Source organism: Hoplias malabaricus, chromosome 3 (assembly GCF_029633855.1).
Source record: "Hoplias malabaricus isolate fHopMal1 chromosome 3, fHopMal1.hap1, whole genome shotgun sequence".
NCBI lineage: Eukaryota > Metazoa > Chordata > Actinopteri > Characiformes > Erythrinidae > Hoplias > Hoplias malabaricus.
This window is the reverse complement of record NC_089802.1, coordinates 55,559,566-55,577,787: the sequence shown is the minus strand read 5'-3', so window position 1 is coordinate 55,577,787 and position 18,222 is coordinate 55,559,566. Positions and strand designations below refer to the sequence as shown.

Sequence of the window (18,222 nt, the reverse complement as noted above, 5' to 3'; positions counted from 1 at the left end):
CGTCTGTCATCTGTTAACCGGTCCTTCTTGTTATCTGTCTCAGGTGCGTCTCGTCAGTGTCTTGTATTTAAGTCCCCTTCCTACACTTCCTGTTTGTTGGTCATTGTTCTATTGTTCTCATGTTCTCTCGTTCTTTGTCATGTCAGTCGTGTTATCCGGTCTGTCTCTGTAAGTTTCCACGTTGTCGTTTCATTTCCTGTCGTCTCGTTCTTTAGTCTGTCTGTCCCGTTTGCCCTGATTTGCTCCTCGTGTCCCGTTTAACCTGTTTGGCTCCCTGTTTGTTTTCGTTATGTTAAAGTCTCTTTGTTTTGTTATTATTCTTCTTTATTAAATATACTGTGCTTTAGCGAATGCGTCCGCTCCGTCAGTCCGCCTCTCGTTCCTGACAGAATGACCAACCTCCAGGACGCAGCTAGCACAGACAGTTACTCTCAGAGACTAGGAGAAGTCCAAGCGTCCATAATTCGTGCAATGGTAGCCTCTAGGACTTCAGAGGAGCCGAATTATGGACAGAAGGACTGCTACAGCGGGAGTTGCCGACTCCAGCTCCTGCCTGGCGCTATTCCGATTCCTAAACCTGAGGAGTCGACTCGTGAATCGAGTAGTTGCGCCAGCGGGAGTCGAAGGAGCCGGCGGAAGAAGCGTGCTGGAGTTCCCCCCTCGACGGTGGATTACCCCCTTAGGTCCGGGGAAATTTTTGGGGGGGCGTTAAGGATAGGGGCTGTTAGCCTCCAACGTCGTGACGACGGATTTGGGGCTAACAGAGGCGCACCTCTGAGGGATTTAATGGGTGCGCCTGTGAAACCCCCTAAACCCTTTACAGCTCCAGCGCGAGCCAGGCGAGCAGCACAAACCCCTGTCCTCGAGAGCGCGGCGCGCGCCTCTCCTGTCTTCGTGAGCGCGACGCACGCCTCTCCTGCCTCCGTGGACGACGTCGCAGGTTCCCCTGCCTCCGTGGACGACGTCGCAGGTTCCCCTGCCTCCGTGGACGACGTCGCAGGCCCCCCTGTCTCCGTGGACGTCGTCGCAGGCCCCCCTGTCTCCTTGGACGTCGTCGCAGGCCCCCCTGTCTCCTTGGACGTCGTCGCAGGCCCCCCTGTCTCCTTGGACGTCGTCGCAGGCCCCCCTGTCTCCTTGGACGTCGTCGCAGGCCCCCCTGTCTCCTTGGACGTCGTCGCAGGCCCCCCTGTCTCCTTGGACGTCGTCGCAGGCCCCCCTGTCTCCTTGGACGTCGTCGCAGGCCCCCCTGTCTCCTTGGACGTCGTCGCAGGCCCCCCTGTCTCCTTGGACGTCGTCGCAGGCCCCCCTGTCTCCTTGGACGTCGTCGCAGGCCCCCCTGTCTCCTTGGACGTCGTCGCAGGCCCCCCTGTCTCCTTGGACGTCGTCGCAGGCCCCCCTGTCTCCTTGGACGTCGTCGCAGGCCCCCCTGTCTCCTTGGACGTCGTCGCAGGCCCCCCTGTCTCCTTGGACGTCGTCGCAGGCCCCCCTGTCTCCGTGGACGTCGTCGCAGGCCCCCCTGTCTCCTTGGACGTCGTCGCAGGCCCCCCTGTCTCCTTGGACGTCGTCGCAGGCCCCCCTGTCTCCTTGGACGTCGTCGCAGGCCCCCCTGTCTCCTTGGACGTCGTCGCAGGCCCCCCTGTCTCCTTGGACGTCGTCGCAGGCCCCCCTGTCTCCTTGGACGTCGTCGCAGGCCCCCCTGTCTCCTTGGACGTCGTCGCAGGCCCCCCTGTCTCCTTGGACGTCGTCGCAGGCCCCCCTGTCTCCTTGGACGTCGTCGCAGGCCCCCCTGTCTCCTTGGACGTCGTCGCAGGCCCCCCTGTCTCCTTGGACGTCGTCGCAGGCCCCCCTGTCTCCTTGGACGTCGTCGCAGGCCCCCCTGTCTCCTTGGACGTCGTCGCAGGTTCCCCTGTCTCTTTGGACGTCGTCGCAGGTTCCCCTGCCTCCGTGGACGACGTCGCAGGTTCCCCTGCCTCCTTGGACGTCGCTGCAGGGCTTCCTGTCTCGGTGATGGCGGCACCCGCCGCTCCTGTCCCCGTGACTGTGGCTACGGCCTCTCCTGTCCCCGTGACTGTGGCTACGGCCTCTCCTGTCCATGTCCGTAGGTCGGCCCGAAGGACTTCAGGGCCGATCCCCAGAACTGTGCCCAGGCTGGTTCCTCAGACTGCCCCACAGACATTAGCCAGTCCTGGGCACCCCCCTGTTATTTTCGTTCCCTTGTCTGTCCCTGTCCTGGTTCCCGTCTCTGTCCTTGTCCCAGTACCCATGTCAGCTTTTGTCTCTGTCCCAGTCCCTGTCACTGTGTTCGTGTCTGTCCCCCTGAATGTCTTGGTCCCTGTTCCCCTACCAAGTCCAGTCCAGTCTCCTGTGAGTCCTGTCCAGTCCCCTATCAGCCCTGTCCAGTCTATGTTTCAACCCCCGGTTCAGTCCCCTGTTAGTCATGTCCAGTCTTCGTATCCGTCCAATGTCCAGTCACCCGTCTTGTCTCCGGTCCAGTCTCTGTTTCAACCCTCTGTCTTGTCTCCTGTCCAGTCCCCTGTTAGTCCTGTCCAGTCTCTGTTTCAACCCTCTGTCTTGTCTCCTGTCCAGTCCCCTGTTAGTCCTGTCCAGTCTCTGTTTCAACCCTCTGTCTTGTCTCCTGTCCAGTCCCCTGTCAGTCCTGTCCAGTCCCCAGTTAGTCATGTCCAGTCTCCGTATCCGTCTAGTGTCATGTCACCTGTCCTGTCTTCTGTCCAGTCACATACCCCTGTCCAGTCTAATGTTCCTATCCTGTCCAGTGTCTTGTCCAGTGTCTTGTCACCAGTCTCTGCTCCCGTCCAGTCCCAGCACCAAGTCCTGTCACCTGTCCCGTCTTCTGTCCAGTCCCTGTTTCCATCCAATGTCAAAAACCCTGTCAAGTCTCATGTGTCCACTCCCGTCATGTCCAGTCCGTTCCAGTCTTTTGTTACCTCTCTTTGTCAGTCTCCTGTCATGTCCCATGTCCCGTCTCGTATATTCGGTCCTGTCGTGTCCCCAGCTCCTGTGTCTGTTCCCGTCCTGTCCTGAGTCCTGTCTCACTTGGTTCCTTGTCTTGTCTTAGTCTGTCTTGTTTTCCGTGCCCTCTCCTGTGCCAGCTCCTGGGGGGTTTAGGAGTACGCGCCCGGGAGTTGCGCGTTCTTGGGGGGGGCATCTGTCACGCCTTCGTCCTGTCAGTCTGTTGTCCCCGCCATGTGCTTTATTTGCACATGGCTCTGTTTTGTTTATGTTCTAGTCTCCGCCTTTGTCCCGCCTCCTCGTCTGTCATCTGTTAACCCGTCCTTCTCGTTATCTGTCTCAGGTGCGTCTCGTCAGTGTCTTGTATTTAAGTCCCCTTCCTACACTTCCTGTTTGTTGGTCATTGTTCTATTGTTCTCATGTTCTCTCGTTCTTTGTCATGTCAGTCGTGTTATCCGGTCTGTCTCTGTAAGTTTCCACGTTGTCGTTTCATTTCCTGTCGTCTCGTTCTTTAGTCTGTCTGTCCCTTTTGCCCTGATTTGCTCCTCGTGTCCCGTTTAACCTGTTTGGCTCCCTGTTTGTTTTCGTTATGTTAAAGTCTCTTTGTTTTGTTATTATTCTTCTTTATTAAATATACTGTGCTTTAGCGAATGCGTCCGCTCCGTCAGTCCGCCTCTCGTTCCTGACATCTACATTCATACATAAATATTGAGGTTGTACACAAATGTCTGTTTTGTGTGTGTTTTGTACGAATGCAAATTCAAAAATATACAATTATAAAGACATAGCTTACAACTTGAATTATTACGATTACGGATTCTAGATTATGAACACAAATTGAAAAGTGAGAAAACATGTCAAAAATACATCACAGCAGACCATGCATTCACACTACATCAAATAGATTGATTGTCTGCTTGATGCATTTTGCCTGAGTCTAGTGACATATTTTTCACTGTTTTCTCACTTTTCAATTCATGTTCATAATGTAGAAATTGTATCTGTAATAATTTAAGTTGTATGCATAAGTCTTTATAATCGTATATTTTTTTTCAAACACATACAAGTTTTTTTTAACAGAATTACTACTCCATAACAATGTAATCACTTTAAAAAATTAAAGAGCCTGCATGGGTATGCAGAGCCTGCAACTAATGGGTATAGTTAGATTTAGATTACACTGAAATTTTCAGATTGGTCACCATCACAAAAGTCAATATATGTAAACCTAATATAACCTCTGTCAATAGCCTTAGCCCTGCTGTACCACGCCTTAGTTAGCAGTGTTTCAGCCTGTACAGCTTTTTGAACAAAGCACAGTACAGAGCAGTCGATCACAATAGTGCTCGTTTAGTACACGAAAAATACCAGTCTGTTTCCAGCCTTGCGCCCAATGATTCCAGGTAGGCTCTGGACCCACTGTGACCCTGAATTGGATAAGCGGTTACAGATAATGAATGAATGAATGAAAAAAAAAAAAAATATATATATATATATATATATATCATAAGTGTAGCTAAGGGGAAAAAAATAAAATACAAAAACAAATTATAATACAAGGCCGTTAAGAAATTATCTGAGGAAGCTAATGTTGTATTAATGATTGCATTCAATCCATTTTGTAGAGAAGATACTAAGTATTAATGATGTATCTTTTCTATTAAGCTAACTAACTCTCTCTCTCTCTCTCTCTCTCTCTCTCTATCCCTCTCTCTGACCTCCCCTTGCTACATTATACATCCTAGAGGGAGGAATGAAAGATTGATGGCAGCAACTTCAGCAGATGGGGGAAATGATTGAATCCTGACTTTGGCTGAAAATGAAAATATTTGCTCGCAGTGCAGTGGCCCATGAGGGGCTTATGAGAAGGGGAATGAAATGTCCTTTCTCCCCCAAGTCCCCTCTATTATAGTGGGGCCACACAATCTGTGTGAAGCCCTCTAGCCCCCTGCTCAGGACCGATCACTAGAGCAACAGAGAGCCTAGCCAAACCAGCCAGACTTTACACACCTCACGCTCCAAGATATTGAAAGCTTGGGGAGGGACAATAAGACAAGGAGGAGGGGCTTTGTTTGAGACCCCATCTATCAGCCTCACTCATCTCTCTCCATCACTGTCAAACCTGAGTGCTCTTCACACTCACACTGACCTACAATTGTGCTGCGTCTGCCGTAAATCTTTCTCAGTGTCTGGACAGCACCCCCCCCTCCCCTCTCTCTTCTCTCTCTTCTCTCTCTTCTCATGCTCTCTCTCCCTCCTCCTTTCTCCCTCATTCACTTTTCACTCACTCAGAAAGAAGATTAATAAACAATTCATGCTTTGGGCTATATACAACCAGTGTCATAGACAGGAATACACTTGTGAGTTGACCAGGAAAAAAACATCAAGGTTTCAGTATAAACTGAGCACTACTGGCACAATTTCACTGTCATGTGGATTACGTTATTTTAGAGATTAAAAAAATATATACATAATGAAAAATAACTGTTGATAATAGATATTTCACGTCACAATAACTACACTTTGAGTCAAACAGGGGAGCTCTAGCATGGCAGAAATTGTATTATTCAGTGAGTGTGTATAAATAATTCTAACTTTTAATTCTAAGCTTTAGGATTGATTTTATCTGATGGATGCTATGGCATTTATCAGATTCTCTTATCCAGAGTGACCTAAAAAAGTGTTTTGTGTTTATTTAAAATTTGTATCCTATCTTGTACAAATAGGTTATTGTCTAAAATACCCTTGAGCTCAGACACTGCCAGAACAGGACCAGTGCTCATACAGAGAAAGAATAAACACAGAATTAAACACAGCATTAGTGCAATACTTTGACATTGTTTATACCCATGATTTATATACAGCATAAATGCAAAGCATTTTAACAAATTCTTAGTGATTAGAAAGAGAAGGTTCTTCAGTCTGCGTTTGAAGATCAGGACCGAGTCTGATTTTTGCATAGTGGAATTTCATACCAGCGTCAGGTGTGCCAGGACAGAGAAGAGTCTTGATGGTTGTCTTCCATGCGTCTTGAAGTATGATGAGTCAAGCTGAGATGTACTTGAATTGACTTTTGTATGAGTTACAGATTGGCTCTTGACCATTGTCATATTTTTTAAATATAAACCTCAATTTTTTAAAATCTTAAATAGTTATAAATAGGAAGCCAGTGAAGGGAGTGCAGCAGTGGAGTGATGTGAGTGAACTTGGGAAGAAAGAAGACAAACTGTGCTGCCACGTCCTGGATCAGTTGCAGGGGCCTAATGGTTCAGAGAGTAAGACTAGCCAGGAGCAAATAGCATATCTCACTGATCCACCTTGTAGACGTAAAATCAGAGACAGTTGCTCATCTGTTGCTGCACAGTTTGTATCATCCATCAGTGGTCACTGGACACTGTTGGCTGGCTATTTTTTGGTTGGTGGACTATTCTTATGGATCAGACTACACTATGTTTTTTTGTCTTTCACAACATCCACTATGTCAGATGTGCCATGTCTTGATTGGGAGACTGGCAACACTACACATTTGACACAGACAATTCTTTGTTCCCGTCATTGCTTTCGTTAAGATATCATCAGGGAGGAGGGTCAAAAAACTGTCATAGCTACAGATACACTGTGTGATGCTGGTGCTTTTATGTTCCAAAAAGAAGAAAAAACAGTAGTGGACCCGTTCCTGGGTGTTACGAAAAGGACAGTATGGGTTGTCTATCCTGCAAAGAAAACTTGTGGTAATGTGTTAACATGTCAAGAGCATTTTCTCAGTTTCATTTTTCCACCTGACAGCTGCAGCAGTAGCCTCACTCTTTCTCAACCTCCGATTGGTCATTGTCAAGGAACATGTCATGGATATGTCAGACTAGGCGAAAAGATCCAAAATAATTTGAATATGATACACTTTTTATAAGGTTATCGTGGGGCACCCCAGATACCACAGTGTTGTTATTTGATTCACTACACAAACATTCCTCTTCCCCAGTGCTCATATTCAGTCCCAATACAGGAAATTAGTAGAATACTTTAAAATCATGTCAAAGTTTGGATAAATTCATGTAATGCGAGCCCCAGCTGCACTGCATTAGTCCAGCAGTGACAGTGAGGGTTTTCATATTCTAATAGCACTGCTGTGTTAGATTCATTCAACACGCCCTAACACATAACCACCACCACATAAGTGTCACTGCAGTGCGAAGAATAGTCCATTTCTTACTCATTCCCTTACTTAATTTCCTATACTTGCTACTTGTTTCTCCCATTTTCGTAAAGAAAAAGCAGTAATGGAGCTTAAAATTCCTCTCTATCCTCTGTGCTTCTGCTGCTGATTATTACCTGCTCCATTATTCTGTTAGAGCTACTGACGGAGAGGAAGAGATGGGGAATATGGATGTGAAGAAAGCAGTATTTTAATTCTAATGCCAGACTTTTGGCCACAGATTGCTTATTAGATCTATCTATCAAGCCCTTATTGGTCTGGCCATAGAGCCTTTATTAGGGATGAAAAGCCAAATGGAAGTGTAATAGAGGGCAGTGGATGTAGAATACAGCAAATAAAGGGGTATGGGGCCTGGGTTTTCCTCTCAGGAACTTTAGGCTTTTTGACATGCATGAGTTCCTTCCCTCTGGTGATGGAAACTCAGAGAATAACAGTATAGTGGAAGAGTAGTTGTTGATGTTGTGAAGGTGAAAGTAGTAGGGTTTCTTTTGATGTTATGGAGGTGAATACCATGGACGTGCTGATGTGAAAGTGTAAGCAATGAATTTTTTTGACGATGCAATGAATTTGTTTTGAAGCAGTGAATTTGCTGACATGAAGTGAAAGCAGTTGAGTTGTTGATGCTGTGGAGTTTTGTAGGAGAAAGAGTGGCTGATATTTTGGAGGTGACGGAGTGGATTTGATGATGTGGTGAAGGTGGAAACAGTGAAATTGTTGATGTTATGGAGGTGAAGGCTGTGGAGTTGCTGATGTGCAGTGAAACAGCTGAGTCACTAAACCACTCTGACTTAGCTGACTTAGTGACACGCACTCACATTGGCACACACCGTAGGCTAATTGCCTGGAATCACTACAGGTGCATGTTCTGCACACAAACATTCTGGGACAGACCAGTGACCTAGAAACATGAGGAAAGTTCGCTGCTTGTACAACCCAAAGACAAGCCTGGAAAATAAATCAGCTTAATTCTGTTTTAGTAAATGAAGTTCATGATTCAAATATGCCCTTATTTGTATTTCTCTATCGCCTGTTTTTATGGACATCCATATACCATCTCTGCAAATCAAGACTACTGTCTGATGTACCTTTTTGATCCACAGGTAAGAGCCCATACCTGATTTTCACCAACCGGCATGAAATCCGACGAATTGATCTGGTAAAGAGGGACTACAGTCAAGTTGTGCCCACCCTGAAAAATGCTGTAGCGCTGGATGTGGATGTTACCACCAACAAGATGTACTGGTGTGACCTCTTTCATCGTAAGATATTCAGGTACAAACTGATTGAAGACTATGGTAAGCAGTTACTTGTTCATAGGTGAGTGTGTTCATCTGTGGAGCGAATAACTGCAATGACTCTTTTTACATAATATACAAAGTATAATTTATTACAACTGTAGAGCTCTACCATTGTTTATATTCTTTTTTTAAGCAGCCTGCTTTCCCAACACACTCTTTCCCTTCCTTTGCACCTTAGTATCTCTCTCTCTCTCTCTCTGTCTCTCAAACACACACACACATACACACCACAGATTCACAAACTTATGCTCATACCCGGGCAGTCTGCTGATGAGCAGCTGATATTAACGAGGATGTGATCATTTGTAATTAGACTTAATCACCCTGATAGATATAAACTAGGCTGCCTGGCTGCTGAGTGCTGAAACTAAAGCCTCATCACTGCAGTTTTTCAGTCCCTTCTGGTTCCCTCAAAAATCACCAGTAGCATGCAGCATTTTAAACAGTCGCTATTTTAGATGGGAGACTTTGCATTTAATGTGCATGTTGAGACATGCTGACGCATTCTTATATGTGTTTAGGAACAGGGTTTCCTTTACTTAATATCTGCATCTTAATATCTGTCTGTTTTCTTCCCACACTCACCCAGATGCACTGATTAGTGGAGATCTGCTGAATAATACCTACAGAAGAATTTGACAGTTCTTTGCTCTCTCCTCTATATTTCTTTCCTAATTTATTTAAAAAAGAAAGACAGAGACATGCAATATTACACCATTATACTTATGGCTTTGTCTAAAACATTTACTTTTTGCTTGCAACATTTTCAATTGATATAAGTTATGTAGTGCAATTTGAAAAAGCATACAATATGTTTTGTTACTTAACCAGTTAGAAGCTCATATTTTGTGTTATATTTCATTATTCTCACTTTACCTGATATGATATTGCATTTGCATACTTGTAGCTTTTTAAAAGTCTTCATATCTTTTCAGCAGTCTCTTCCATTCTGGTAGTATTTCTGTTTTTTGTTTTTTTTTGACCAGTGACACATTTGTTTAATACAGAAAATATCCATGAATTTAGAATGAAATATTTTATTAAAGACAATATACACATGCTGAGCCAAATTATCTGGCAGACAGCATTCTGTATTCTCTTTCCAACTAAGAAATTACCAGTGAATTTTTTTGGAAGGACAACAGTAAATTATTTTGCAAGTGATTGCAAAGGGGCTTTTCTAAAATGAAAAAAAAAATTTTAATTTTGTCACATACCATATTGCATGACAGACTTGGTCATAAACAGTTTGTGCTCTTTACATGTTTATGTTCACCTTGCTTAACTTAGACCCATTCACTTATTCCATGTCACACTGACTCCCATCAGTCTCTACTAAATCATTTTAGCTACACCATATGTTGCCTTTAATTTATCGCCCCACTTTAATATGCCCCATTACTCATCCCCTCTTCCTCTCCGAAAGTCTTTGGGTAGGGAGATGGTTCATTACCATAAGCACCTCCAGAAGCCTTGGGAAAGCATTCTGATGCTTCAGAACTGCATGCAGTATTCTTATTTCTTAGTTTGTTGTTCATGATGTGTGTAGTCTTAAGGAAATTGATGTTCCCCGCTGCTTTCAATTAGCTGGTTTCTTGTAGTAGTTCATGTCAGAATATATATGCTGATTAGCAACCACTATCTACTAGTAGCAATTAGCAAGCTACTCTGGGTCTAATTCATTCTGATTAGCATTCTTTTCAGTCAGAGAGATGCAAGTTTTTTAGCCAAAAAGTAAAACAATCTGTTTCTTCTGTTCAGTACCATTTTTTTTCAAACACAATTGTTCCAAGTGTTTTGTGTACAACTTTCATTATACAGAATATAGATTTTCAGCATATTATTTTAGGTTTTTGGATAAATAATTGCTGTACACAAACATCAAACATTAATATCGTTGCTGTCCTAAGAAAAACATGTATCTCCAAAATATTAGGTTTATAGTAAAAGGGGGAAAAAACTTACCTTTAAATGGAAGTCAATTTAAAATGATTTTATTCCAAGTAACATTTGAGCATTTTGATTTGTCCATTCATCATGAAATTTTCACACAGTACTAAGGTCAGCTGCTCTATTTAAATGATAAAATTTACAAAATGATAAACATCTACATAAAAGGAGATACATTTTTTTTCATAGGACAGAAACAATATATAATTTGGCTATGTGAAAAAATATCCATGCACCATTTATGTTAAAAACTGAAAGCACAAACTCTAAAACGAAAAGGAATAAAATTTGTATAATAAGGCACAATTTAGATACACTAATGATATATGTTTATATATATATATATATATATATATATATATATATATATATATATATATATATATATATATATGATTGATATGTCTAATTGAGGTTTCTGTGTGATTTTTCCTTATTCGTAACAATGAAAAACTTATGTTTTTACCTAATTGTCATAGTGCCTGTAAAATAAAATAAAAAAATTTAGTCTGACCTTTGCATCACAGTGCGTACATACATACAAAATCTTTTTACTTTGCTTCTCAGGTTTGTGTCACTGCTACATAGGCTGGGAACATTGTCATAACAATTGTCATTTTTACAGTTATTTTCTCTTTTCCTTGTTTCGCCTTTTTATGAGACAGCTCAATTAGAATGGGGCTGGTACTCCTGATACTAATAATAGAGTTCTTAGCTGAGATAAAGGGAGCAAGAGAAATGTTCCTTGACCAAGTCTCACTCTTTTCTTGTGATTTGTGGAAGCCCTTCTTTGTAAAGTACCTTTCAGCCTGATAAGGGAAATAGAGACCATTCTCAGACAAAATGGGGCAACATCTGTTAAAGAGGGGTTCACTTAAAAGCCACAGATGGAACTTTCCCAGGTATTAAACTTGAATGTCCTCTGGTGATAAGTAACATCTAGATAATGAGTAGCTTATAACGTCCCAAAGAATGCAGGGGCACAACTTATGTCATTCACATTAGCTGCCATCATGCCTCAGAATGAAGTTATATGTCCTAGCATCAGGTATGGTGAGCAGACTCAAGTGGATAAAATAATTTTGTTCTGCCATTGTTAATCAAGAAATATACAGATGTTGGCTCAGTTTGATGCCTGTGTATAAGTATAAACACCAGCTGGGTATGTGAGGTTATTGTGAGATATTCACTCACAAACCGGTTGGTAGATGCATTCAGTACATTGTGATTAGCCATGAACAAATTGGTACCATCTGGGCCTGAAGGCTGTTGACTCATTCGTGTGCGTGTCTCTGTGTTTTATTTTTCAGTGCATATATCAACAAAGCCAGCAACCCTTCTGAGCAGATCACACTTATTGACTCTGCACTACATTCTCCTGAAGGCATAGCTGTGGATTGGGTCCATAAGAACATCTACTGGACTGATTCTGGACACAAGACCGTGTCTGTTGCTACCACTGATGGCAAGAAGAGAAAAGTGCTGATTGACACTGAACTGTTTGAGCCACGTGCAATTGCTGTTGACCCAAGACAAGGGTGAGCGTAAAGAGAAATATTTTGCAATGTTTTAAAATGTTAAAACTTTCATTTTTGTTGTTTTCAATTTTTAGAAAGCAAACTCCTTATAGTGAACGGAATACAGTGGAATTTCCAAAGTTAAAAGTTACCTTAATTTCAATTACATGCACAGTATTATGTCTGTCTGTTTTTCTTCTTCAAGACCCTAGTGGCTAAGTTAACACCTGGCTTTTACCTAATGCGCTACCATGCTCTGGAAAATATATTGCACCCTCATGTATTCGACCCTCAGTATGCACTACTCTCGTTTCTCTCAAGGAGCTTCTTAAATGCTCAGTCACTTGCTTTCTTTATCATGATGGCTCTATCCCCTTGAGCCTCTTTCCAGCAAATTATTGAAGTAGAGAAGCCTGAAAAACATGCAAATGAGCACCAGAGAGCAGGTCTACATGAGAGCTAATTGCTGCCTTTGGACAAAGTGCTTGCTGCTCTTGCATGTAGTTAGGCCTTTGACGGCTTTTGATTAACATATAGTTACCTGAACTCCCCTTAAGTCTTTTTCGAGTTAAAAAGAATTAGATTGTAGAATACAAGTATTGAGACTTCAATACATTAAGTTTTGAGAATTTGAGCATTTGAGACCAGGGAATTTTTGTACAGTGCATTTACATTACTATTATATTACTTTAACAGATCTTAAACACATTAGTGTATATACTGTTTTATGACAACTTTGGAAAAACCGCAGGTCAAATTTCACAATTTCTTGTATTTTGAAGTGAAAATGAGTATACATTCTTAAATAAAAATCTTATATAGAGCATTTTTAATTTTATTCATTCTGATCATTTCTATGTATTTTCAGAGTAGAACATACTGGAAATAGTTATTCAGTGTGTTAAATTTAGCAAGTATACAATTACTGTCTGTTAAACACTGCCAAAATATGTTCTCTATGAAGAATAAGTACTTTAGAAAATTAATGTTATTTGATCAAGTGTGGCCAGACATTTGCCCATGTTTCTATGTATGTTGTGTATTTTTTGTCAAATGTATCACTGTGTATAATGGAAAATAAAGCCCACTAATTAATTTTAATGGTGTGACAAATAAAAAACTTATTATAATGTCTTAGTAAATTTAGCATTTTAAAGTTCTTAAAATGATAAATAACAAAATGATTAAGCCTATGTAGCATTAAAAAGGAATTATAGAGTCAATAAAAAAATACTGAATTCTTTATAATAGAGAAGCAGGAATAAAAATATTTAAACTTTCACTTTAATTTCTTCTTCTATTTACCTTCTGATCTTTTTTTAGGTTTATGTACTGGACAGACTGGGGAACACAGGCAAAGATTGAGAAAGCAGGGATGAATGGGGTGGATCGGCAGGTGCTGGTCTCAGAGAGGATTGAGTGGCCTAATGGAATTACTCTAGGTAAAAAAAAAAGATGACAGTGGTGTGAGAATTTTGGATTGAATTTCATTGTAGCTTTTTTTTTTAAATAAACAATATGTGCTTAATTTCACAGATGATTTTAATGAAATTTTCATGCAGTAAAAATACAATCACATCACAACTGTGACAGATTAAACAGTGAGCTTACCTAAAATAAAAGTAAAACATTATTTTGCCAAAATAACATGGTTGATTCATACAGTGCCATATTTTGCTTTTTATTCATTTGAATACTGTAGGTTTAAAAAGGGATTTATTGTTCACTGTAATTTTGGGCCCTGCATAAAATGCCCTATAGTCATTTCAATTGTTGATCTGCCTGCCTGTGTATCTGTTTATAAAATTTACTTTTGGATTATATCCCTACCATTATTAGGGCAGTGCCTGAGATCAGCTTTAAAGTGGGGATATAGCAGATTTACCTTGAGTTGTCCAAGTCCAAGTTTTTTTTTTTTTCACAGATTACTTTGCCCATGGCTACAAACCTAAAAAACCTTAAATGGCTAATAATTTCACCCTACTGTATTTTAAGCATTTTATATGCTATGCGAAATGAATGTATTTTAAACAATTGAGTGTAAATAAAACTTTACAATTTAAAGCATTCTTTTTCCATTGCTAATGGGCTAATTTTGACTTTGCAGTGCTTGTTGTGAGAGATATCTAATGAGACTGAAAGTCTAGGGCACAATAGGAAGAGAAATGGGAGAAGGAAATATTGCTAATAATAAAAAGTCTCCAGTGGCCAACAAGACTTTAAATCATTCACTGTCTCTGCTTTTCATCAATCACCCTTCAGTATAAGAAAAACTGAATGAAATTGCGCAGGAAGTGCTGTCAATATTTTTATCCTTTGTCTGACTTAAAAGCAGGAGGGCTTTTGAAAGAGCAGCTGTAGTAGATGGATAGAAAAAAAAACAGTGAAGGTGTGAAATTGAGTGTTTATGTGTCTGTATGAAAAACATTTTTTTTTTACAAAAATATAGAGCTATATACGTTTTGCTGAGAGCATTTAATCTATTGTCTTATTTTAATATCTAAACTTTACCATTAAAGGTCAGGACTAATTTGTTATACATATCAAAAATCAAATGTAAATAAGTTATAATTTGGCACTTTTACCAGTTAAAGAATTTGATATTAGAATGACTTATAATTATATTCTTTTATCAGAATTCTGTTTCCATGTTCATGTGAATATATCTTTAACATTTTTCAATATTTCTTAGATTTATCTAGCAGACGTCTGTACTGGGTGGACTCTAAGCTCCACCTTATCTCCAGCGTAGACCTGAATGGAGACAACCGCAGAGTTCTCCTTTCCTCTATGGATCATTTGGGTCACCCATTTGCGCTCACCTTGTTTGAGGTAAGCAGTTTTTCCATATACACCAATCACCCATAACATTATGACTACCTTGTTTCTACACTCACTGTCTGTTATTTTTGTAGTTCTGCAATTACACATTGTAACTGATTGTAACCCACCTGTTACAATCTACCTGTTGCTCTGCATTTTTTACTCCCTTTTCCCTGTTCTTCTATGGTTAGGACCACCATAGACCATGGTTCTACTCACTGTCTACTCTATTAGCCCATTTCCACCAAAAAAACTGGTTCCTTTCAAGCTTATAAGAACCTTGGTGCTTTCAGCGAACCAGCTGTGTTTCATCTACTCATACCAGCACAACACACTTTAACACACCAACACCACATTAGTGTCACTGCAGCACTGAGAATGATACACCACCCAAAACCACCAGCTGCTCCGTGGAGGTCCTGACCATCGAGGAACAGGTGAAAGAAAGCAAAACGTATGCAGATCAACAGATGAACTACAATCTGTAATTGTAGAACTACAAAGTGCTCAGTGGAGCTGAGAGAATGGACAGTGAGTGTAGAAACAAGGAGGGGGTGAAATGATTATGCTTAATTTGGTGTGTATCTCAATAATATATAATCATAATATATAAAAGATAATTTCATACAATTTCAGTTTGTACTAAAATCAGTGCTTTTCTTTTATCACACCACGTATTCTGGGTGTATATGTGCAAAGGCTCGTGTCATTACATGTCATACTGTCAATTATAAATAATGTAATTTACCTAAGAACAAATGTCTGTTGAATATGATGGCTTATTTTAAGCAAGCTGGTTGTGACACCTCTGAAAGGGCTGGTGCAGGATATTCAGAGACAGATGGAACATTTCTCTTACTCAAGCCTGAAAGCAATGCAGGCAGATGGGCTAAGCCTTGTGGATCTAATAAGCAGAGCAGTGACATGTCAGCTTCAGTTGTTTTTGCTGAAGCGTTTCTTACACAACATGCAAGGTCTTATACAAATCGGAGCTGTAGAAATGTTAGATGCAGGGATCTGGACCTGTAGCTGCTTCTTATAAAACTGAGATGTAACAATATGCTTTACAAGCATACAGTCTGTTAAGTCTGACACTGCTTTCTTACTGGAATTTTGTACAAGAATAAACATTGATCAGCCATAAAATACAAGTCACTTTCTTATTGAAGCAGTCCTTTTCCTCAGCTGCAAATTTTTTTATATAAAAGTACATGTTGTCGTTCTACAATTATGGACTTTGTTAGCCAAATTTCACTCTGTTCTTCAATGGTAGTGATACCCACCTAGCCACCAGGTATTATGTGAATGGTGCATCATTCTCAGAATCTGACGTTTGTAAAATACAGAGTTAACCCCATTTGAATGGGATTAGTTTTACAGGTCATTTTACCACAGTACATCACTACTGTTTATGATGGACTTGCAGTAGATAAGAAATCTTGATTTGAATTAAAGAGATGGGGGTGGCTGTTCCATTTACACATTATAGTGGAATGTTTGTGTGCATGTTTTGCACAGTGTGGATTGTATACAGCAGTGCTAGAGTTTTTAGACTTGTCATTTTTCCTAACAGCTCATAAAGCTTAACACAGTCCTTATAACTGCTTAATGGTTTTAACTTAATTAGTGGGATACGCATTAATAAAACACATGTAGACTGATATTGTGCACAAAACATACATATAGCTATTAGAATTTCACTTGTCTGAGTAATCCTTTAGTCATTTTTGGGGTCTTTTGACATACTCTACATCACTTAACTCCTCCTCCAGCAAGTCCTTTCTTGAGATAACTTGTGGAAAATCTCCTTTACAACAAGATGTGGTGGAATATTCACCTACATGTTAGTTTGTACAGGATTAATATAACCAAGGGTTATTTTTACTGCTCATTTTACAGTAGGTAAATGGCTCTGGAATCCTTCCTGAACAGGAGCATGCACACCTAATATGACTGTTCAAACAGGACTAAATTCACTGAGATACTCCAGTAATAATAACTTTGCCCCATTTCCACGGGTAAAAATAATCCTGTCTGAATAGTAAACATTTTTTAAGTATGTTGTGATCTTATATCTGAAGCTGTTTTCTCATATTTATGACTGGTTTCAAAAGATTAAACAAAATCAACAAAAATAACAGCTGATTGTTAACTGTAAAATGCTTAAATATACGGACAACACACACACACAAAAATCTCTCCCCATGAACAGCATGCTGTGGTTAGAAATGTTGTTCCTCACTGGGAGAGCACCACAGCCCAGTAGATGAATGGCCCTGGGTTGCTGGCAGCAGCTAAAGACACAAAGCAAATTAAAAAGCCTTTATAGGCAGGCAGCTCTAGAGAAGCTGTGAGGTAGGTCCCAGTCTAGCCCATACATCAGCTTCTGCTCCGACAGGCCAGTCGATGAGCCTGCTCAGCACAGGGGCACCTATGGGCCAAGATCCACAAAGAGGAAACAATGTGTTTTCCTCTCTTTCTTTAACTTTTGTCCTTCATACTTGAGGAATGAGATGCCATGCTGCTGATACCCTTGAGGCTGTTCCTAAACTATTGCTAAATTTCTCCACTGGGTTGTACTCAATTGCTTTTGGAACATCTGCAGCCATAAGGAGAGATTCTGTCAATTGCCTCCTGTTTCAGCAGACGTCCATTTCCTTTGTAGTGTTGTGTCCAGATGAGGAAAAAAAAAAGGAATCAGAAGCACTGTTGGGTTTTTTTAGGTGCCTCCTCTTGTAACAACTTAACTCTCTGTCTTAAATTTTTTTTTTGTTCCATTTCATTTAGGGTTACTAACCTATAATCATTGTCACAGAGAAAAACGATGATTATCCATTATATTTAACTTTATAACTTTACATTAATATAATGAGAACTCAATATAATGAAGTTCTATTCTGTGCAGATCATTTGTTTGTCTGCTCATCATGGTGTTGACACGGTCTATACTTAGGTGGTGTTTTTACCACCTGTCTATCTGTTTATCTATCTATCTATCTATCTATCTATCTATCTATCTGTCTATGCATCTTGCCATCTTTCGAATATTTGAGTTTCTGTAGATAAGAATGCATTTTGAAAATCTGTAAGGAATGCTTTGTATTTGAGCATGAAGCAAATACATTCTTGCCTCATGGCACTGGTAAAGTTTAAGCCAACAGGCAATAGTGATTTTTTTTTTGTGTGTCTCACCTACAGAGACTATTTCGCAAAGCAAGCCAAACCTTTTATAATATAAATAACTGAAGGAAAACACTCAATTTTCATTACAGGAGTGAAACTGCAGGTTCTGGATCTTAATTACAAACCTACTTTCCTAGCAAAGGTTAATCCTGCAGTCATGGGAGGAGAAGAGTGGGATTATTTTTCTCAGTGGTAGAGCAGGGCTGTGATAAACAGAGCAGAAGGGCAAGTCTTGCTGATCAGTCACAGACAGCAGCACCTACTGAAA

The 18,222-nt window shown here is 40.8% G+C and overlaps 1 protein-coding gene across 5 annotated transcripts in view; it reads left to right on the top strand.

The window, feature by feature from the left end:
* lrp8 (low density lipoprotein receptor-related protein 8, apolipoprotein e receptor) overlaps nt 1–18,222 on the top strand; it is a 183,206-nt gene that overhangs the window by 136,296 nt on the left and 28,688 nt on the right. For all 5 annotated transcript variants that reach the window (XM_066665571.1, XM_066665570.1, XM_066665569.1 and 2 more), the window contains exons 10-13: nt 8,284–8,455; nt 11,742–11,969; nt 13,272–13,390; nt 14,641–14,780. In XM_066665571.1, the coding sequence (XP_066521668.1) occupies nt 8,284–8,455; nt 11,742–11,969; nt 13,272–13,390; nt 14,641–14,780 (659 nt within the window). The remainder of the gene's footprint in view (nt 1–8,283; nt 8,456–11,741; nt 11,970–13,271; nt 13,391–14,640; nt 14,781–18,222) is intronic.